This window comes from Myotis yumanensis, unplaced genomic scaffold (assembly GCF_028538775.1).
Source record: "Myotis yumanensis isolate MYYU_CA2020_CCGP unplaced genomic scaffold, mMyoYum1.0.hap1 SCAF_18, whole genome shotgun sequence".
Lineage (NCBI taxonomy): Eukaryota > Metazoa > Chordata > Mammalia > Chiroptera > Vespertilionidae > Myotis > Myotis yumanensis.
In genome coordinates this window covers 3859578-3882605 of record NW_027223769.1, presented here as the reverse complement: position 1 = coordinate 3882605, position 23028 = coordinate 3859578, and the positions used below count along the sequence as shown (strand labels likewise).

Here is a 23028-nt window from a genome sequence, read left to right as displayed (position 1 = left end):
TTTCTCAGTAGTTAGAGCAGGGGCCTGTGGACAGAAGGGTCACAGGTTTGATTCCCAGTCAAGAGCATGTATCTCAGCTGCAGGTTCCCCAGCCCCGTTAGGGGTGCTCGAGGGAGGCAACCAATCCATTTGTCTCTCTCACCTCAATGTTTCTCTTTCTCTCTCCCCCTCCTCCTTCCTTTCCACTCTCTCTAGTATAATCAATGGGGGAAAATACCCTTGGGTGAGGATTTTATATTTTTTTAAAAAGGTTAAAATGATAATTTTTAAAAATATATATTCTTATTGATTTCAGAGAGGAAGGGAGAGGGAGAGAGATATAAACATAATGATGAGAGAGATTCATTGATCAGCTGCCTCCCACACGTCCCACACGGGGGATCAAGCCCGAAACCCAGGCATGTGCTCTGACCGGGAATCAAACCGTGAACTCCTGGTTCATAGATCAACATTCAACCACTGAGCCATGGTGGCTGAGCTAAAATGGTAAATTTTATGTCATGTATATTTTACCACAATAAAAAAAAATGGATAAGGTCTAATCCCCTTATCAGATCTGTTCTCTAAATGGGAAAAGGGCCCCCATGCTCCTTCTGGGTCCTCCCCTCTCTTATGCTCCTTGTCAGCTGGTGTCACCAAGCCCTTGGCTTTGAACACAACAGTACCCTCAGAATTCCCCGAAGCTGCTGACCTCCAGCCCAGGTGGCCCCGAGCCCCAGCAGCCTGCTCACCCGTCAAGTTGAAAGCCGAAAAGCTGAGTGCCCTCCCACCCAACCCGCTCCTCCTTCCCTGGCCTCCTGGCCTCACAAAGAGTACCTTCCTCTAGGTCAGTGGTTCTCAACCTTCCTAATGCCGCGACCCTTTAATACAATTCCTCATGGTGTGGTGACCCCCAACCATAAAATTATTTTTGTTGCTACTTCATAACTGTAATTTTGCTACGGTTATGAATCGTAATGTAAATATCTGATATGTAGGATGTATTTTCATTGTTACAAATTGAACATAATTAAAGCATAGTGATTAATCACAAAAACAATATGTAATTATATATGTTTTCCGATGGTCTTAGGCGACCCCTGCGAAAGGGTCGTTCGACCCCCAAAGGGGTCGTGACCCACAGGTTGAGAACCGCTGCTCTAGATGCTCAAGTCTCCCACCCAGGCGTGCTTCCCATCCTCCCCTCACCCCAACGCCCAGTCTCTCAGAGCACCTGAAGCACCCTGCTGCTGCTCTGAAGCACACCCGAGCCCATCCACTTCTGTCTTCCCCACCACCACCCTTCCTTTCTCGACAGGCTACGGCCTCCCTGCTCCATCCTTACCCTTCCAGCAATTTATCCTCCTCCCAGGGCCACAGCCAGCTTCACAGAAAGCAACTCAGATCATTACTGCCTGCTTCCAACCCTCCCAAACTCCTCAGTGCTCTGGGGGGTGATGCCCAAATTCCTCCCCCAGAGTCATAGAGCCTCGGGTATCTGCTTCTGGTCCACGCCCCCGCCCCCACCTGTGCTGAAGGGCAGGTCCCTCACTCTCTGCTGGCCACACAGGCCTCTCTGAGTTCCTTGTCCAAGTCAGGCCTTTGCCCAGCTGTTTCTTCTGCCTGAACACTCCTCCTGAACTTTATGTAGCTGCTTTCTCTCATTCCCAGCTCAGCCTGTCATCTCCCCCAACAGGTCTTCTTACCCCTAACATCTAAAGAGGCCCTGGTCTGCCCTAACTGATTTAGAGCGTCGGCCTGCGGACTGAAGGTCCCAGGTTTGATTGTGGTCAAACATGCCCAGGTGGGGGCCTGCAGGAGGCAGCCGATCAATGATTCTCTCTCATCATTGATGTTTCTATCTCTCTATCCTGCTCCCTTCCTCTCTGAAATCAATAAAAATATATTTAAAAAAATAAATTAGTAAAGAGGCCCTGGCCACTTTCACTCATCCCTCAATCCCCCGTGGTCATGTCACTGCCCATCTCCCTGGCTGGAACAGTTAGCAACGTGGGCAGGGGCTTGTCTGTCTTGCTCACGGAGAGGTCCCAGCTCCCAGAACAGGCCTGGCACAGAGAAGGGGCTGTGCAGCAGCAAACAAGTGGAAATCAAACCCATGTGTACCCCTCACCTTCAAATGGGGCCTGCAATTTGGAAAGCCACCAACAGAGAGAGAGACAGAAACAGGTGAAATCTAGGGAGGGGGAGGGCAGAGTGACAGAACCGAGGCAGCTTTCTGTTGAGGGAGGAGGAGACCCAACTGAACGCTGCCCGTGGCCAGTACTCCCTTGGGCTCGGGGCCTGCAGCAGAGACATGGCCCACATGTGTGCAGAGAGCCTGACATTCAGAGACAGAGCCCAACCCTTCATTCGACCCCTCCATCACATTATGCTTTTGTGTGAAAAACCATCCTGCGACTCACCTTGAAGGAGGGGAGAAAAACATTTGAAAGTCAAAAATATATTAAAACAGCTATTTTCTTCTCTCTCGGCACTGGCCTCCCTTCCCAGTGCCCCTTGCCCACACCCGCCACTGCCTTTCAGAGAAAAGATGCCCGGGGCGGGAAGACGGAGGTGCCCCAGCTGCAGCCCAGGGTCTGGGGAGGTCCCTCCAGCCTGGGAGTGAGGCTGCTAACAGTCTCAACAGGCTCGACGCCACTGTCGACGCGGGGGCCGCTGGGAGGCCGGAGGTGCAGGAGGGTCAGGCAGGATGCAGCGGACAGTCGGGCCTTACCACAGGGACAGAAAACAGAAGATAAATGAATAGAGTGAAGACAGGGAGAGAAAAAGAAGTTAACGTTGGGGGGTAGGGGACAGAGGAGTGATGGGAGGGAAGTCAGGAAGCAGCAGGGTGGAGGGATAAGGGAGACCCTCCGGGCAACACCTGCTCTGGGGGACCAAGAGGCCAAGAAGCTGGGGTTTGAGGCAGCAGATGCTGCTGAGAGGGAGGGAGGGGGATATAGGAGAGATAAAGGGCACTTGGCACTCGGGAGAGGTAGAAAAGAGGGCCCTGCCAAGGCTACAGTCAGAGAGGACAGGACAGAGGACATGAGAGAAGGGAAAGTCCCAGAGTGGCAAGGCCAGGCCACAACGACCATCTCGGACTCAGTAAACGGGATGCAGCCCCACAAGCTCGGGCCGGCCTGAATGCCTGAAGGAGACCGCAGTGCCATCCCAGGGTGGTCCCTGGCTGAAGGCTGATGGAGTCGAGAGCCTGGAGAGGGGCCTGTGCCCCACCTGTGGGCTAGAAGGTCCTGCGGCCCAGTCTTTTGAACACGCTCACAGTGCCTGCATGGTCCATCTGGGCACCCAGGCCCTCGCTGGAGCCGCTCCCCCGGGGCCCCAGAGTCCTCTTAATGGTGACCTTGACCTCGGCTGATGACTTACTCTTGGTGCTCGTGACCTGGCTGTCCTGGGCCTCAGGCACAGGGGCAGCCTTGCCCAGTCTCTGGATGATGCTGACTTTGGACAGGGACCCTGGGCGGGAGGGAAGGGCCAGGCGCCGCAATGTAGGGGTGTTGGCCGTCATCGCTGAGCTTGTGGCCTTGGCTTTGACAGTCGGCACCGGCTGGGGACTGGCCTTGGTTGGGCCCGGGCCTAGCTTCTTCAGGACCCCGGCATATTGTAGAACAGAGCTGCTGCTGTCATTGTCGCTGTCCCAAGCCAGATCCTCGTCCATCTCTGGGGTAGCCCCCAGTCGGCTGAAGACTCCCGTGGGCTGTGGAGGTCAGAGACAGAACAAGTGAGTCATTTAGTCATTCAACATGCATTATTGGACAGCTGCCCCTGTGCCTACTGGCCTCCTGGAGATCGAAGTTGAGAGAAACACCCATTGGTAACACATAGATGTTGGCAAGAGCCATGACAGGGAAGTCAGGGAGCTGGGGGAGCCCAAAGGTGGCTCCTGACCTTGGGTGGAGTTCAGGAAAGGCTCCCTGGAGAAGGGACATCTGAGATGGGATCTGAGAGTTGACCAGAAGTGGGTCTAGTAAGGAGGAGAGGAGAAAGCACATGCCACAAAGAGGTAAGACCTCAGCTAAGGTTTACAGATGAACAGGAGAGAAAAGACAAATTTGGTCATGACTTGACAGATATTTTCTGAGTCTTGACTCTGTACCTGGCCCTGTGCTGGATGGTGCTGGGGACCCAGGGGTGCCCAAGACAGGCCTGGCCCTGTCCTCAGGGGGCTCACAGTCCAGAGGGAAAGACAGACCTGGCACTGGAAATGACACAAGTAATTCTCTAATTTGACAGTGATACGTTTGTGGAGGAAAGGAGGGTGCTGGAGAGCAGGAGACAGGGAAGCCTCGTCTCTTCTCAGAGTTCAGGGAAGCTTTCGGAAGCACCAACATTTAAGCCAGACCCTCAAGACTGAATCAGTCCCCGAGGCCAGAGTAAGAATCACTGGAGCACTCGCTTGGGCCAAGCTCTTGGCGTGGCTCCATCTTCAAGCCACATGATCCTGAGTGCCATTATCACGCTCAGGCCAGAGCGGGTGAGGCCTGGTGGGTGAGGGGCTGAGGCAGGAAATGCAGCTGGTGACACTGAAGGGTGCTTACCACACCCCAGACCCCACAGCACCATGCAGGTACCTCTCACTTAATCCGCGCGCTCACCCTATGCGGTGGGTACTATACAGGAAACCAAGGTAGGAAGGGCATACGTGACGTGGCCAAGGCCATGCAGCCCGGCGGTGGCAGATTCACACTGTGCAGCGGGCCCAGACTGGGTGCTCCTACGCACGCACCATGCCTGGGGCCTGCAGACTGCAGGGCCAAGGGGAGAAGAGGGCTTCACCCTGAGCTGGTGAAAAGCCTGTGAAGGGCTTGCAGCGGGCGGCAGGCGGCCTGTCCTGTGGCAGCACACACTGCTGCTGTGGCCGAAGGGCTGGTGGGGCTCTCAGTAGCTGCACAGTGACCAGTTAGGAGGCCACTGCCCTATCCAGACAGGGAGAGGTGGCAGAGCAGGCAAGACAGATGGCGCCATCCGTCTGGTCACTGCCTAGAATGAGGACAGTGGGGTGTCCCTGAGACAGGGCCCAGGAGAGGGGTTGCTTTGGGGGATGATGCTGAGGGTGGTTTGGGACAGGGCAGCATCCAGGAGTCAGCCAGACCCCGGGCTGGACGTTTTTTTCCCTGTCTTCTGCCCTGAGATGGGCCCAGGGTATGCCAGGGGTGAGATGTGGGAAGTGTCAGGAACAACACCCAGGGAGGACAAAAATTTGAGAGCCCCGAGTGGCTCCCCAGTCTCCAACTCACTTTATTGCCTGTCGTCGTGTCTGCCTTGGTCTCGGCACCGAGGCGGTCAAACACAGACGTCCTGTGGAGACCTGGAGGGAAGCAAGGCCATCACTGAGCACCGGATGAGTGGCCCCTGTGGCCCAGACCCGGGTGAACATGTGCAGACAAGGGAGGGGACAATATGGCAGCCTAGACCCCAAGCAGCGCTGGTACAATAGGCACAGACTGGGCCCAGTTAGGCTTTGTCTACACTTGTTGGTTAACACTGACCTTAACCCTCCGGCTCCTGGCTGGTGTTAACTGGGGGAAGGATGAACTAAAATTGATATATGTTCCTTGGACCTAGTGCAAGTTCATCAGGTGTGTGTGCAGGAAGAGTTCTTGATCACTACTTGGCCCGCTCACTTTTTTTGGGGTCATAGGCCTCTGAGAAAATCTGATGAGTTGGTAACACGTTCTCTCTCTAAATAACAACCTAAATAGCCACCAACTGAAAGCTTGATATGATATATAAATACTGTGGAAATATTAAACAACCATTAGCAAGAATGAGCATAGCCATCCCTCGGTATCTGAGGGGGACTGGTTCCAGTACCCCATGAATCCCTTTAGAGCCTGCTTCTCCGCCAATGCCAGCGGGATGAGACCGAAAGGGAAGCACAGGCTATGCCAGCGCACACCCCTGCCAGGCCAGTACCTTTCGCCGCCTGCTGCTGCTCAAGGATCTTGCGGGTCCGGGGGGTGGTGCCTTTGGGCATGTTGATGATGTATTTCCCCTCCATCTCAGCGGTGACCCTGCGTCGCTTGGTGGGAACAATCAGGCTCTCCTCCTCCCGGCGGGCCAGGGCAGCTGGGGAAGAGGGTGTGGCTGAGTGCCTTCAGGATAGAATGTTCTCCCAGGATAGGGACTAGATGCCCTGCAGAGGGCACATATGTGCCCTTTATGTCCATGCATCCGCATGACTGGAACCCCTTATTTTCCCAACAACCCCTGTCATCACTGACTCTGAACCACCGAGAAACTCAGAGGTCTGAGCCAGACAGGGCAGAAGGCACTCAGACACCCAGGTTGCAGTGGGCCTCCCATTCTCTGCGGCTCTGTCCACCCCAAACAGGCTCACCTCCCAGCCCAGACTCCACTCAGACCTGGGTTGGGAGGGAAGGTTACAGAGCCCCACCAGGCAGTGGTTTCACAGGTGTGCTCACCTTCCAAAAATTAATCAAGTCGTAAACTTACAATCTGTATATAACTAAATTTTAACTCCATTTTTACAAAAAAGAATCCCCTCAAATGTGTCGAGGGGGAAGAGCGCCAGTCCTCCCAGGCTATCTTTTCAATACTTTAGAAAGTAATTTTAACTTTCTTTCTCATGGCAGGCAAATCACAAGGCCAGAAGGGGGTTGGGGCACTTCCAAACGCCCCCAGCAAAAGGGAGCATGCAGGGTTCGAAAGAGGTGGACAGGGCATGATGGGGCTGGGCATCAGATTATGAAGCCCCCTCCCTGGGCCTCAGGTTCCACTTGTGCCAACATTGTTGTGGGCTGGGTCCAACAAAGGGGGGAAAGTGCAGCACAGAGAGGGCTTGAGAGCCCTAAGGCCAGAGTCCCAATCCCAGCTTTCAAGCTGAGACGTAGCGGAGCAGAGGCCAGGCACGGAAGTCTGCAGAGGAAGCATGCTCCAGAAGAAGGGAACAGGGGACAAAGGCCCCACAGGGGGAAGGAGCTGCAGGGGGCCGGAGGCAGCAAGCAAGGGGAAGAGACACAAGAGAGGAATCCACATTAGGACTGGATTTTATTGCTGGAATAATGGGAAGCCCTGGAGAGTTCTAGACAAAGGTGTGAAAAGATCTGGCTGAGGGTTCTGCAAGATCCCTCTGGCTGCTGAGAGGAAACAGTAGCTTCTTTACCTTTGACCCCAGGCATCAAGCACAGGGCCGGGCACAGTGCGGGGCTCAGTGAACATCTGTTAAAAAAGACTGAACCACCTATAGTCAATAGTACTGCTGTGTACACTTAAAACTTTGTTAAGAGGGTAGACCTCATGTTAAGTGTTCTTACCACAATAAAATAAAATTGAAAAGACTGAACCACAGTGCACCTGTGCTTACACACATCATCTCAAGTGCTTCTGACTGTCTCTGGGTAGGGTAACCCCAGCCCCATTCTATAGACGTGAAGAGCAAGGCCTCCAGAGGTGCAGTGACTTGATCAATTACAAACCCTTTGAACCTGGTGGCCTTCAGGCACTCACAACGCACATTCACCTCCTGCTCCTCCCACCACCTGCCCGAGTCTGCTCACCAGCGGCCTTGGCACTCTTTGCTGCCATCTTATTGGACACGGTGACGGAGATCTTAGAGGCGCTGGTATCTGGCCGCCTGGGGGGAGTTCCAGGTGGGGAGTCTCGGTTCAAGCTGTTGGCTATCATTCGGGAGGCGGCTGCAGGGAGGAAAGGGGAGAGTCCAGTTCAGCGAGCCCTGGGAGGTAGGCCGGCTGGAGGCCAGCCTTGGGACGGAATGGGGAAGGAGCAGCCAGAGTTCCTCTGTGGCTGTGCTGTCCTCCTGTGGGGATGTCTGGGGATTGGGTGAGCCAGTCTTTCCAGGAACTAGTCTACCCCTCCCTGCCCTGAGGGTCTTTCCTGAGACTCAAGACCAGACTGGTCCCTACCACACTTCACCCATCAGTGAGTTATGCAGCCCCGCGCGGACCTCGACCCTCCCCTCCACGCTCCACTTCAGCCGAGCTGTTCCCTTGGCCTGGCATGCAGTTCCCCGAGTGCCAACAGGTTTGCTCTGCCTCTTCACGCAGGTTTCCTCTCAGATGGTCTCCTTAGCGAAAGCTTTCCAGACCACCCATCAACCTGTGCTCCCTTACCCTACACCACACTTTCTCTTTCTTCATAGCCTTTATTACTGCTCGACATTAACTTACATTATTTGTTTACTGGTGGATTCTCCCAGAGCATGCAAGCTCCCTGCGGAGACACTGCCTGTTCATTGCTGTATCCCCAGTGCCCACACATTTCTGGCACTTCACAGCCCTCGATAAGCATCTACTGAAAAGATGAACACTACCACCAAACCTCCAACATCTGTGCTAGACAGACCCTACTGATAACCAACTTTACAGACAAGGGAACCGGGGTTCAGAGCAGGGATCACTCAGCCAGGCCTGGGAATGTGGGTCTGGCTCCAGCTGGTCTGGGGCAAGAAAAGAGGTGACTTCCCTCTGGGCATGGGGGACAGTCTCTGATGGACCCTGTTTTCTGTAGAACAAGAGAGGGATGTCCTAGGGTATAAGTGAGGGCTATAGCATGTAAGGCTAAGTAGCAGAGGCCAATCCCAGCGTGGGAGGGGGACAGTCAGGAACGCGTTCATCATGGCAAGTTAGCACCATTCAGGCAGAGGGAAAACAACTGTCTGTCTCTACTGAATATTAACATCAGGTTCTTTGTGCTCTGACATCATGACTGCTGCTCACAGACACATACATGTGATATAAAGTGTATACAGGTGGCCACATCAGGAATGCTGTTTTGGAGAACTCTTCCCCTCTTTCCTTCTTTGCCTGTTTCCTCTTACTATTTGATTGCCTATTTTTTCCACTAGTGTTTTTGTTTTAATTAATTTTTAAAATTTATTTTAAACTATTTAAGATATTCAGAATGGTACAAAGAGTACATATATCTAGTTTCATTTATATAGACTTGAAAGACTAGCAAAACTAACCTATGCTGCTAGAAATCAGGGAGGTGGGCACCCGAGGTGGTTGGAGTCACTGTCACGCTTGTTTCTGGATTTGGACGCTGCTGCCCACATGGTGTCCCGTCTGTGAGGTCATTCAGCTGTACTGTTGTAATCTGAACCCTTTTCTGCATGTAAGTTGTAAGAGAAGTTTACAGAAACGAACCCCCAATTTGTTCAGCCTCCCTTGACCATGCCTTTGGGTAGGCTCTGCCCACAATGACTCTGAGTTGAGCCATGTGATTGGCTCTGGCCAATGGGACAAGAGCAGATGTTATACAAGCAGAGGCTTAGAGGTGATTTGAAAAATGGGGGCTGCCTTCCCATGCTGCTTTTGGGAGTCCTGCAACCACCACTGTACGGATGAGCCTGAGCCAGCTGCTAGAAAATGAGAGGCATGTGCCCAAACTGCCCCTGTTGACATCAAGCCAGCCATCAGATGTGTGCTGAGGTCTCCTAGATCACCCATCGAGACCAGCTGAGCTGGCCCAGAGCAGAAATGACCAACAACGTCATAAAACCATGGGAAATAAATGTCGGTGTTTTAAACCAGTTTTGGGGTGGCTTGCTAAGTAGCAAAGGCTAACAAATATGCATGTTAAATTTTTTAGGTTTTTATTTATTTCTTTAGGTTTAATTTTTTTTAAGTTATCATACTAATGAAGAAACAAAAGTATAAATAGAGCCGGTTCTCACCATTCACAGATTCCATATTTTCAAATTCACCTCTTCATTAAAATTTACTTGTAACCTCCAAAACTAACACTCATGGTGCGTCTGTGGTCATTCACAGACATGCACAGAATGGCGAAAAACTTGTCGCCCAACACCCACACTCCCAACTGAGGTCAGACAAGCCACACGCTATGTTCTTGTTTCAGCTCTCATACTGTAAAAAGTGTTCTTTCCATGGCCTATGATTTTGCTGATTAAAACGGCTCCCTAAGCACAGCACTGAAATGCTGTCTGTGTTCCTAAATGCAAGGAGGCACTGATGTATGTGCCTTATGGAAAAAATACATGTGTGAAAATACATGAGCTCCGTTCAGAAATGAGTTATAGTGTTATTAACCACAGTTCAATGTTAATGAATCAACAATAGCTAGGAAATAAAGTGTCTTTAAATGGAAACACACATAAAAGAAGTTCAGTATTGATCAGCTAAGGAAAAATGTGGTGATCTGCCGAACCAGTTTGGCTCAGTGGATAGAGCGTCGGCCTGCGGACTGAAGGGTCCCAGGTTCGATTCTGGTCAAGGGCATGTACCTTGGTTGCGGGCACATCCCCAGTGGGGGGCGTGCAAGAGGCAGCTGATCAATCTCTCTCATCAATGTTTCTGGCTCTCTATCCCTCTCCCTTCTTCTCTGTAAAAAATCAATAAAATATTTTTTTTTAAAATGTGGTGATCAGAGGTTTGCAGGAACCTAACCTTGTATTGCCCGTAGGCGCATGATTCAGTGTTCACTAATGCGGTGTTTGCAGTGACTTTACAGGACAGAACTACCACCAGCCCCTCATCACCCAGTGTAATTTTCCCTAAGAGAAGAGGGCCTCAGATGCCTTTGCTGTCACCTCTGCAGACTCCAGGTGTGTTCCCTTCACTGCAGGAGTGTAAGAATGAACAGATGGGACTCACCACTAGGGGTGCCTCGGCGAATCTCGCCCGGGAGGGGGCTAGGGCTGCAGGGCACCGACTCAGTGGCAGCTTTGCACATGTCCTGTAAAAAAAAGTGCCTGGGTTACCATGGGGACAGGGGCATGGGGTGAGGGAACAGGGTACTCAGAAATCTAAACCAAACTAGGGTTTCAGAGCTGCTAGAGAAAAAATTTCAAGACATTTCACTCCTAACCAGGAGAAAACATCAGACAAACTCTAACTGAGGGACAGTCTACAAAATACCTGACCAGTGCTCTTCAAAACTGTCAAGGTCATGTCAAATCACTGTGTTGACACCTGAAACTAATATAATATTGTGTGTCAACTGTAATTGAAAAATAAATTTAGCCCTGGCCAGGGAGCTTAGCTGGTTAGAGCCTTGTCCCATTAAGCTAAGGCTGTGGGTTTGATCCCCAGTTAGGGCACATCCACGAAACAACCAATGAATGCATGAATAAGTGGAACAACAAATCAATGTTTCTCTCTCTCTCTCTCTCTCTCTCTCTCTCAAATAAATTTTTGAAGAGAGAGACAAAGAAGACGTCAGTCAATGCAGTGAGGCATTGGAACAGGAAAAGGGTATCAATGGAAATGAATGAAATCCAAAAAGTCTGTAGTTTAGTTAATGCTAGCATACTACTGTTCATTTCTTAGTTTTGACAAATGTACCATCACTATGTAAGATGTTAACATTAGGAGAAGATGAGTGAAGGACATAGAAACTTTCTGTACTATTGTTGGAACATTTCTAGAGATCAAAAATTATAAGTTTAAAGAAAAAAAAGTGCTGCTCTGTGACCATCTCCGTGCTAACTCAGATAATGCCCCTGGCTGGAGAAAGCCTCGCTGTAGGGGCTTGTTCTCATGGTGGAACTATGAAGACCATCTCTGGGATGGAGGGAGCTACTGGACATGAGAATAACCCAGCAGCCGCCATGTGGAAGCTGGAGTACAGCTCTGAAGCGAGTTTCCTTCTTAGTCAAGTGGAGGGAGGAGCAAATGAATTAATAGGTATAAAGGGCACAGATGGCAAGCACATGGTTAAGTGTGAGCCATCGTAACTTCACAAGCACTTCACTCCAAACCTGGCACTCCTTGCCACATACACTGTTGGTAGATGGCCAAAGCCATCCTATGCAGCAGGGTGTGTCAAAAACCTGTTTCAGAGAGATTCAGGGAGGTGAAATCATTAGTCTAAGGACACTGTAACCAGAGGGGCCAACCGGAGGGGCCAATAATGAACGGAACCACCATATTGTTGGCCAAGTCACCAACTGGATCCCACATAGGAAGCTTCTGTCCTGGGGACAGAGAAGAAAGCTGGTCGTGATCATTATATTAGTAAGATGACAACTAGCAATCCCATCGAATACAGAGGGAATATGCTAATTGACTCTCACACCATCACAAAGATGGCAGTGCCCACAGCCAATGAGAAGGAAATATGCTAATTGACCGCCCCACCCTCAAAGATGGCGGCGCCCACAGCCAACAAGGAGGGAATATGCTAATTGACAGCCCCACCCTCAAAGAAGGTGGTGCCCACAGGCAATAAGGAGGAAATATGCTAATTGACTGCCCCACCCTCAAATATGGCAGTGCCCACAGCCAATAAGGAGGGAATATGCTAATTGACTGCCCCGCCTTCAAAGATGGCAGCCCCCACAACCACAAGATGGCGGTGCCCAGTTCCCTCAGCCCCGCCGGGGCAGCAGGCACGTGGCAAGGCCGGGCACGTGCCTGCCTCCGGAGTCCCCCAGTCCCCTTAGCCCCCCAGCTGCCCAGGGCCGCCCAAGGCTCAGGTAACCAGGGCCGGCCGAGGCTTGCGCTGCCGGCAGTGGCAGCAGCAGAGGTGTGACGGGGGCATCGCCTCCTGCCCCTGAGGACTCCGGGACTGTGAGAGGGGGCAGGCCGGGCTAAGGGACCCCCCCTCCAGTGCATGAATTTTCATGCACCGGGCCTCTAGTAATAATAATAATACAGACAGCTTTTACTGAAGCCCTACTGTTTACACTGTACTAGGCTTTATACAATATAATATTTACAATCACCCTGCAAAAATAGGTTTGCCGATGTGCATACTACAGATAGACAAAGGCTCAGAGAGGTTAGGCAATGTGCCCAATGTCACACAGCAAATGTAGAACCAGCCTTGGATCCCAGGTCTGCCTGCCTTTGCTTCTAAGCCTCCTGTCAGCTATACCACTGCCCTGCCCCTCCCCAAACCCAGGAACAGAGATGGCACAGAGCACCCACCTGGCGGTGTACCACCTTGGCATGCTTGAGGATGGCAATGATGTCGCCCACCACAGTCACGCCCAGCTCATTCATGATTTCCTTGTTAAGATCCAGCAGCATGCTCTTCTGGATCCTGCAGGGGAGGGTCAGCAGTGAGGCCACGGTGGACCAGGGTGGGTGGGCCAGCCAGTTCCCTGTCTCCTCCCACCTCTCCCCGAGTTCAGCTCATCCCCTCGGTGCCCCTTACCTATTATCCACAAACATCACAGCATAATTGACAGCAGGTCCCGGAGGAATGCCGGCTTCCTTAAAGAACTGGATCCACTCAGAAGTGGCTGGTGGGGGTGGACAGGACTCATTACTCACATTATTCTCTTTAGAGAACAGCCGCAGCAAAACCACAACAGCAACGGCTCCCACAAATTAAATGCTTATCAAATGCCAGGCCCTGGGCTGAGTGCTTTACACAGATGATGGAATTACGCCTCGTGACAACCGTGGTTAAGCAGCATTGACTCCCCCACTTTGCCAGTGAGGAAGCAGGCAGGGGGAGGGTGGGCACCTCGCCCCTGGCTTACTGTTTCTAAATGTCTTTCTTGTTTTCTTGGGTGTGACCTTCACACTGACCCTGCTCTGTTAGGCCCGGGGTTAGGTAAGATCACTGATTTCAAGTAAAATCTTTTTTTTCATTTTTAATATCTCTGAAACCAGGATCTACCTCACAATCGATGGTGTGCCACAGGTGTCTTTTGTTTTGTTTTATTTTTTTAATATATTTTTATTGATTTCAGAGAGAAAAGGAAAGGGAGAGATAGAAGCATCAATGATAAGAATCATTGATTGGCTGCCTCCTGAACGCCCCCTACTGGGGATCGAGCCCCCAACCCCGGCATGTGCCTTGACAGACCTGACAGGTAATCAAACCGTGACCTCCTAATTCATAGGTCAATGCTCAACCACTGAGCCACCCCAGCCAGGCTGCCAGTTTAATTGGCAACATTCTTTTTCTTTCTCATGGTAAATAATATTACATCCAACATTCCATGCTAGTTTGTTTATTTTAATCCTCACCTAAGGACATGCTTAGAGAAAGGAAGGGATAGGAAGGGAGGGCGGGGTCGGGGGGAGAGAGTGAGAGAAATATCAAATCAAACCCGAAACCCTTCAGTGCATAGGACAACACTCCAACCAACCGAGCCACCCCGGTTGGGGGTTGGGCAATGCTAGTTGAGATTAGAAAAAATTTGGTATTGCTGTGCTCATTTTGCTTGAGACAACTGAGGCTCAGTGCAGGAAAAGAGACACACTCCTGCCGAAACCGGTTTGGCTCAGTGGATAGAGCATCGGCCTGCGGACTGAAAGGTCCCAGGTTCGATTCCAGTCAAGGGCATGTACCTGGGTTGGGGGCACATCCCCAGTAGGAGATGTGCAGGAGGCAGCTGATCGATGTTTCTCTCTCATCGATGTTTCTAACTCTCTATCTCTCTCCCTTCCTCTCTGTAAAAAAAAAAAAAAAAAAAATCAATAAAATATATTAAAAAAAAAAAGAGAGACACACTCCGGTCAGATGTCTCATAGGCGGCAGTGCAGGGCTCGGCACAAACGCACAGCCACACCTCTCCCTAGGAGGCCCCTGCCCACCAGGCCACAGGCCTGTATCTCTAATTGAGAAAGGTGGGCTCCTGCCCAGAGGAAAAGGTGCCTTCTATTCTGCATGGGCTCTAGGCACCTGCTTAGCCAGGGCGCCCTGGTTTCCATCAGCCAAAAGCAGGCACTTTTGTCTAAGTATCAAAAAGCACCACGTAATGATTCCATTTAATGAAATGTCCAGAACAGTAAATGTAGAGATCCATAGAGGCAGAAAGTGGATTAGCGGGTTAGTGGAGCCAGGGTCGGGGTGGAGGGAGTGGCTGCTAATGGACATTGGGTTTTTGGAGGGAGATGAAAATGTTTTGAAAGAAATCGACTGTGGTGATGGTTGCACAAATCTGTGAAGAGAAAAAGATATGTAGCCCTAGCCGGTTTGGCTCAGTGGATAGAGCATTGGCCTGTGGACTCAAGGGTCCTGGGTTTGATTCCAGTCAAGGGCACATGCCCAGGTTGTGGGCTCGATCCCCAGTGGGGGTGTGCAGGAGGCAGCCAATCAATTATTCTCTCTCATCATTCATGTTCTATCTCTCTCTCCCTCTCCCTTCCTCTCTGATATCAATAAAAATATATTTTTTAAAGAAAAAGATATGTATATAAACCACTGAATTGTAGCCTTTAAACAAGTGATTGTACAAAATATAAACTGTATATCAATCAAGCTCTTAAGGGGAAAAAAGTACCACATAGGTTGGGAGTAGCTAGCTGCCTAAAGCAAAAGGAACTGCAAAAAACTATGCCCAGGATTTTACATGCAATAACCTCCTTAATCCTTATTACATCCCAGGTTGTAGGAAGTATTAGTATCTCCATTTTACAGGTGAGAAAACTGAGGCTCTGAGAGGCCATGTGGGAGTCTGCTGGACTTCAATACCCAAGTTCTTTATGGCTAAACGAGGCTGCAGGAGGCAAAGATACAGAGAGGAAGCGGGTAGGCCTTGAGCAGGCCTGGCCCCACCTCCATGGACCTCCAGTACAGCTGTTCCTGCCTGTGACTGGCCCTCCCTCCCCCACGTCTTCCCCAACAAGGTCATACTCCAAAAAGGGCAGGGGGGAGAGGGGGCCCCGAGAGAAGTCCACAGACTCACCCATTGTCACTGAGACCATTGTCGCCCTGGCCCTCACGCAGCTCCCTGGAGCCTGGAAGAGAGAACAAGGGGAGAGGGCTCATGAGTTGCCACCGGCTGTGAGAGCTTGTCCCTCTCTTGCTGCCTGTCTGCCTGCCAGAGGAGAGTTCCTGGACTGGGGGCTCAGAGCCCAGGAATAGACTGGAGCAGCTGGCAGGAAGTCAGCCTGGGACAGAGCTGCCACCACAGCTATCACTTTTGCCTGGGACAAGGCCCAGGGACAGCAAATGTCCACAGCTCTATTCCACACACCTCAAAAGTTTCTAGCTAGAAAAAGAGAGGAAGGGGGAAAAAAGGAAAAAGGGGGGGGGAAGACACCCCCTACCCAAGACTTTAACCATAAATATTCATTCATTCATTCATTCATTCAAAACCTGTGTGCTTCACATCTACTATGTGTGAAGCACTGTTCTAGGAGCTAGGGATACTGAGGTGAACAAAAACACCGAGCCTGGCATGCAGGTAAGGAAAGGGGGAAGGGGACACAGAGAGGAAACAAGCAGAACAGTTAAGATGTGGTGTGTCAGCCTGGCCGGTGTGGCTCAGTGGTTGAGCATCAACTTATGACCAGGAGGTCACGGTTCGATTCCCAGTCAGGGCACATCCCTGGGTTATGGGCTTGATGCCCAGAAGGGGGATGCAGGAGGCCGCCAATCAATATTTTGCCGTTTCACTCTCACATTGATCTTTCTCTCTCTGTCTCCCCAACTCCCTTCCTCTCTCTCTAAAAATCAATAAAAATATTTTTTTAAAAGGAAAAAAAAAGGTGTGGTGTGTCAGAAAGCCTTCAGTGTCCCGGAGAAAACATGGAGGGCCTGGGAAGAAAGAGGTTGCAATCCTACAGAGGGTGATCAGGGGAGAACACTCTAAAGTGACACTCAGAGACCCAACGGTGGAGGCGTGAGCCATGTGGTTTTACAGAAGAAGAGTGCTCCAGCAGAAGGGAAGTCCACTGCCCTGAGCCAGGAGCCCATCTGACATGTTGGAGGGGCAGCAGCAGCTGGCCTGGCTGCAGTGGAGTGAGGAGGAGAGTGAGAGGAGACAAGGGCAGACAGGTGGGGCACCAAATCATGAGGGGCCTCAGAGAAGAAATGAAAAGCCAATTTTCACCTAAGAGATTAGCAGGTGCTAGAAAGGTGTTAGAGACATATTAGCACCAATGAAAACTTTCTCCTGGACATTAACAGCAGCACTGAAAAGAAACTAAAGGAAGTACCTTTCTCTCCTGATGATTCGATGCTGTCTGACTCCAGGAACATCCGTCCCACTGCCCTGGCCCAGACTTCCCACTTAGCCCCATCCTCTTCTCTGACCCTGCCGTATCCTCCATTTCCTTTGCCCTCACCCTCCCCTCTGCTCCCTGCCACCCACCCCAGCCCCCAACTGTGACCCTTCGCCCTCATCCCCGTCCACCTCCTCTTTGGGGTGCAGAAGGCCCTCTGTCCGGCACACTCAATCTGCCTCCCTCCCCCCTGCATTCTGATGGCGGAACAGAAGCAGTAAAAGAGTAAGGACTCTGTAACCAGACTGCAGGGCTCAAATCTGGCTCTACCACTTATTAGCTGTGTGGCCTTGGCAAATTACACATCGAGCCTCAGTGTTCCCATCTGTAAACTGGGAAGATACAAACATTACTTACCTTACCCTTGGTCGGCAAACTGCGGCTCTTTGGCCCCTTGAGTGTGGCTCTTCCTAAGCCTTAGGAGTATCCTAATTAAGTTAATAACAATGTACCTACCTATATAGTTTAAGTTTAAAAAATTTGGCTCTCAAAAGAAATTTCAATCGTACTGTTGATATTTGGCTCTGTTGACTAATGAGTTTGCCGACCAATGCCTTAGACAAATGCCGTGAGTTTCTATGTACAAAGCACCTGAGACACTGTCTGATGCTCTCCAAGCCTGGGCTATTCTTAACTCCCAGGCTTCCCACCCAGCCTTTCCTCTAACACTCAGGGGCTTTGCCTACCTCCCAGTTTTCACACAGAATGTCACTTGTGCCTGGAATGTTTATCTTCTCCTGTTCTCCTGGCAAGCCCTTCTTACTCTGCTTTGCTGCTGCCTGCTTTGTGAAGCTTCCCCTAAGTCCCCACACGTGAGATTCTCTCCTCTGCCGCCAGCTAGGATTCATCTGCCTTTCCCTGGCTCCTGCTGCATCCTTTGATGAACATGATCACAGACATCATTCCACCCTGTACTTGACGCTCTAACACCCACTTTCCCTCCTGGATTTTACTAGTGGACAAAGATAACATACCTGCATCTCTCAAAGGGCAGGGCAAGAAGAGGCTTCAATGAGTCAGACAGAAAAACATTTATATATCAGGACCAGAGCCAGGTGCCATGCTAAGGCCTCACAACCTCCTCATGAGTGAGAACTAGCATCAGACCCATTTAAATCAATGAAAGAAACCAACTCATTGAAGTACAGTCATTTGCCAAATGCCACATCTAGCAAATGGCTTTACTGGGATTCAAAAACAAGTTCTCCCTGATTCCAGTGCCCATGCAGTAGCTCCTACTGAATGTTCACGTGCTAGGGACTGAGTATATACATATCTCAGTGATTCCTCACAACCACAGGGGAAGAAAGTAAAAACGATCCCCATGTTACAGAGGAGAATGGCAGCTCCAAGGTCACACAATAAGTAACTACAGGGCCAGGACTTGAACCCAAGTCAGTCCAATGGCTATGATAATGCTGGTCAAGGGATTACTATGAGCAGGCACTGTGATCTGTCTTTGCAAGGTTTCAGTTAACGCTTACCAGAAGCCTTTAAGTACTGGTATCCTCCTCCAGCTGCAGAATTCCCTGCTGGACTCAGTTTCCTCTCTCCACCATTAAAAGCCCATCTCCAGCGCTGACTCTCTGAATGGTGAAAATTATAACATTAATAATAATGGAAAAATGACCACTCCCCAAACTCAAGTAATTGCCATATACTAGATAACCTGTGTTAAGCCCTTACAAGGCGTGGATCCAAATCTTAATTTACCACTTCCTAACCCTGACTCTGGGGCTTAAATTTTCTTTCTTTCTTTTTTTTTAAATTGACTTCAGAAAGGAAGGGAAAGGGAGAGAGAGAAACATCAATGATGAGCACAGCTGGCATCACTCAATAGTCGAGCGTCAACCTATGAACCAAGATTCCCGGTCAGAGTATATGCCCAGGTTGTTGCTATCTCTCTCTCCCTCTCTCTTCCCCTCTGAAATCAATCAATCAATCAATCAATAAACATATATATATATATATATATATATATATATTTAAAAAGAAACATCAATGATGAGAGAGTATCATTAATCAGCTGCCTCCCGCACGCCCCACACTGGGGATCAAGCCCACAACCCAGGCATATGCCCTGACCAGGAATTGAACTGTGACCCCCTGGTTCATGGGTTGACGCTCAACCACTGAGCCACACCGGTGCTGGAGCCACACAGGCAGGGCAACCTTTCTGGATTTCACTTCCCTTGGTTATAAAATAAGAATGATAAGAGTATCTATTCTTAAGAGTAAATGAGTTCAGAGAGAAACCAAGATGGTGGCATAGGTAAACACCTGAAATTGCTGCCTCCCACAACAAATTCAAAAATACAACGAAAAGACAAAACGGACATCATCCAGAACTACAGGAGGGCTGGCTGAGTGGAAATTCTACAACTAGAAGGAAAGAGAAAAGCACACTGACACTCAGAGGAGGTGCGGAAGTAAAGTGCAGGGGTACGGAGGCTTGAGCGCTCGAGGAAAGGGGCTGGTACCTGAGGACGGGGCTGTCTTTTTGAATCGGGAGGGAGTCACAAGCTCCCGACTGCTCTGAACTCCAGTTCCGGGAAGTCTCTGGGGTCCCAGGACTCATACGGGGAGAAACTGGACTGTCTGGCAGCGGGCAGAACTCGGAACTTGAGGGCGGCTTTCCCTCAGAGGTGCTGGCAGCAATTACTGGGACACTGAGATGCGGGGTCCCTTAAGGCAGGGCTGAGGATCAGCCATAGCTGCTTGCTCCGCCCTGTTGATTCCCTGAGACCCCGCCCCACCCAGGCTGTGGCAGAGGCTTTTGCATATGAATGCCCTGGCCCTTTGCAATCTGAAAATTACCTAACAAACTGCAGCTGGGACAGACAGACCCAGAACTTCCAAGAGAAGGCCCAAGGCCCCACAGCAGCTTGCATTGCTTCACAGCTGGGCCTCATCTGGGCACCTCCAAACCCCAAAAAAAGGAAGGGGAATCTGCAGATCTCTTCGTAGCTCCTGCTGGGTAGCCTCAGGCAGAGGCTAAATTAGCACCTCCTTAGATCCAAGAGCCAGTGTACCCAGTGGTCAGAGTGGGACCACCCAGATTACAACTCCTCAGATCCATAAGGGACACACTCAGGGGGCAGACTCAGTGAGCACCAAAGCCCCACTGAAGCAAGTCTTGCCCCAAAAGGGTGTCTTCAGCACAGAAGTTCTCCCACTGCAGACACAGCTGATTCTCACAGCCAATTGGCCTGGAGGTCAATTCCTCCCAGTGATACCTACAACAATCAAGGCTTAACTACAACAAGACTGTGCACAAAGCGCACAAAGGGGTGCACCAAGAGTGTCCACCTCAGGTAATTGGGGAGGCTGAGCCACTGGGCCCTATATGACACCTAGCACACAAAGCCACTCTATCAACACAGCGAAGCATAAAAAATGCGGAGACAAAGAAACAGGTCACAAATGACAGAAATGGAGGAAAGCAAACTACTGGATATAGAGTTCAAAACCACGGTTATAAGGTTTTTCAAGAATTTTCTGGAAACCGCTGATAAATTTAGTGAGACCCTGGAGGATATGAAAAAAGACCAATTAGAAATTAAGCATACACTGACTGAAATAAAGAATAATATACAGAGATCCAACAGCAGACAAGAGGATCCCAAGAATCAAGTCAAAGACTTGAAATACAAAGAAACAAAAAATACCCAACCGGAAAACCAAAAAGAAAAAAGAATCCAAAAATATGGAGATAGTGTAAGGAGCCTCTGGGACAGCTTCAAGCATACCAACATCCGAATTACAGGGGTGCCAGAAGAAGAGAGAGAGCAATATATTGAAAACCTATTTGAAGAAATAATGACAGAAAACTTCCCCTACCTGGTGAAAGAAATAGACTTACAAGTCCAGGAAGCGCAGAGAACCCCACACAAAAGGAATCCAAAGAGGACCACACCAAGACACATCATAATTAAAATGCCAAGGGAAAAAGACAAAGAGAGAATCTTAAAAGCAGCAAGAGAAAGACAGTCAGTTACCTACAAGGGAGTACCCATATGACTGTCAGCTGATTTCTCAATAGAAACCATGCAGGCCAGAAGAGAGTGGCAAGAAATATTCAAAGTGATGAATAGCAAGAACCTACAACCAAGATTACTTTATCCAGCAAAGCTATCATTCAGAATTGAAGGTCAGATAAAGAGCTTCACAGATAAGAAAAAGCTAAAGGAGTTCATCACCACCAAACCAGCATTATATGAAATGCTGAAAGGTATCCTTTAAGAAGAGGAAGAAGAAGAAAAAGGTAAAGATAAAAATTATGAACAGCAAATACATATCTATCAACAAGTGAATCTAAAAATCAAGTGAATAAAAAATCTGATGAACAGAGTAAACTGGTGAATATAATAGAACCAGGGGCATGGAAAGGGAGTGGACTGACAATTCTTGGAGGGAAAGGGGTGTGGGGGTGCAGGAAGAGACTGGACAAAAATTGTACACCTATGGATAAGGACAGTGGGAGGGGTAAGGGCAGAGGGTGGGGTGGGGACTGAGTGGAGGAGAGCTATGGGGGGGGGAGAGGAACAACTGTAATAATCTTAACAATAAAGATTTAATTTTTAAAAAATCCTGATTTCTGGGCCCCATCCTCCAGAAATTCTGTTTCTTTGTTATGGGGTGGGGCCACAACATTAGCAACAAAGAAACAGAATTTCCGGAGGATGGGGCCCAGAAATCAGGATTTTATTTTTTTATTTTTTATTTTATTTTTTTTTAAATACATTCCATTGATTTCTCACAGAGAGGAAGGGAGAGAGACAGAGAGCCAGAAACATCGATGAGAGAGAAACATCGACCAGCCGCCTCCTGCACATCTCCCACTGGGGATGTGCCCGCAACCCAGGCACATGCCCCCGACCGGAATCGAACCTGGGACCCCCCAGTCCGCAGGCCGACGCTCCATCCACCGAGCCAAACCGGCCTCGGCATAGAAATCAGGATTTTAAAAAGATTCCCAGGTGATTCTAATGTGCAGCCAAGGTTGAGAACCACTGACTTAGAACAATGCTCAGCAGGAGATCTGTGTGCATTAAATAAAATAAATAAATCTTCAGTAAGCTAGGAAAAGGAAAGGACAGTCCTATGCAAAGTGTGAGCTGGGAACCGAGTATTAGGTAACTTGATGAGTTCCATGTACCTGACAATATGGAATCACACTCAATTTAATGGACTGTTCTGTTTCCATTGTATTTCAAGTGAAGAGTTCCTTTCTCATGGCCAGCCAGGCCACTTTTCCTTCTCTCAAGTTAACTGACTGGAGGAAAATGCATCAGTAGTCTCAAAGAAAAAGAAAAATCGTAGGATTTGGAATATTTGTAAGTGGCAGGATGTCGATTTCCCTGACTCCAGATTCCAGGTTGTTCCTGTTGCTGTCTTTGAGCTTCCTCCCTCCTTTTACTGCCTTGGAAGTCCCAGCAACAACACTGATTCAAAATCATTATTATGAGTCTAGCGAGTTCTACTCAATACTGTCCCAGGCCCTGTGCTAGGAGCTTTACACGCACGTTCGTCAGCATCCTCACAAGGACCCTATGATATTCGGACTGCTAGCCCTCACTGCAGAAATAAGGCGCAGAGAGGCGAAGGCACAGGCCCACTGCTAGGGGAGCTGAGACTTGAACTGAAATCTGTTGGCTTCCAAGTCCAACAATCTTCCACGTTCCCACATCCAGATCTTCCCCGCCAAGCACAAACATCATCATCACACCTAACAATAATAGTATATTAACGAGTGAGCACAGTGCCAGGCGCAGAGCGAGGGGCTCCGCCAAGCGCGAGCTGACTTCTCATTCCAAACCAGAAGGAGGAAGCTATAGTCAGATACTGACCCCCACTCTACTGAGGAGGAAACTGAGGTTCAAAGAAAAAAGTCGTTTATCCAGGACCGCAACGCAGCGCCAGTGAGCCTGGATGCCATCCATCCCCACCGTTTCCTGCCCAATCCCACCTCTCCCGGCCCACGCCTCACCTGGCCCTCCGGGCCCGCGCCCACTCGCGCCGCCCGCCCGCCCCTCCGGGCGGAACCAACTGTCAGACTCCCCCCTCCCCTAGCCCGGAGGTCCATCCCGAAAGCACCGCTCCCGCCGCCGGAAGC

The 23028-nt window shown here is 50.0% G+C and overlaps 1 protein-coding gene across 2 annotated transcripts; it reads right to left on the bottom strand.

Annotated features, from left to right (window-relative positions):
• Positions 1-474: 474 nt before the first annotated feature.
• Positions 475-22982, bottom strand: CUNH19orf47 (chromosome unknown C19orf47 homolog). 2 transcript variants are annotated; one of them, XM_070399034.1, is made up of 11 exons: positions 22903-22982; positions 18398-18499; positions 15593-15644; positions 13105-13192; positions 12876-12990; positions 10599-10680; positions 7521-7658; positions 5917-6069; positions 5238-5308; positions 3367-3697; positions 475-2708 (listed from the first exon to the last, which is right to left on the bottom strand). In XM_070399034.1, the coding sequence occupies exons 3-11, from the start codon at positions 15609-15611 to the stop codon at positions 2620-2622; spliced, it is 1086 nt and encodes a 361-aa protein (XP_070255135.1). In that variant the 5' UTR covers positions 15612-15644; positions 18398-18499; positions 22903-22982; the 3' UTR covers positions 475-2619. The 2 variants fall into 2 exon arrangements, with proteins under 2 accessions (XP_070255135.1, XP_070255134.1); XM_070399033.1 differs by having other exon boundaries at positions 2616-3697.
• Positions 22983-23028: the final 46 nt, after the last annotated feature.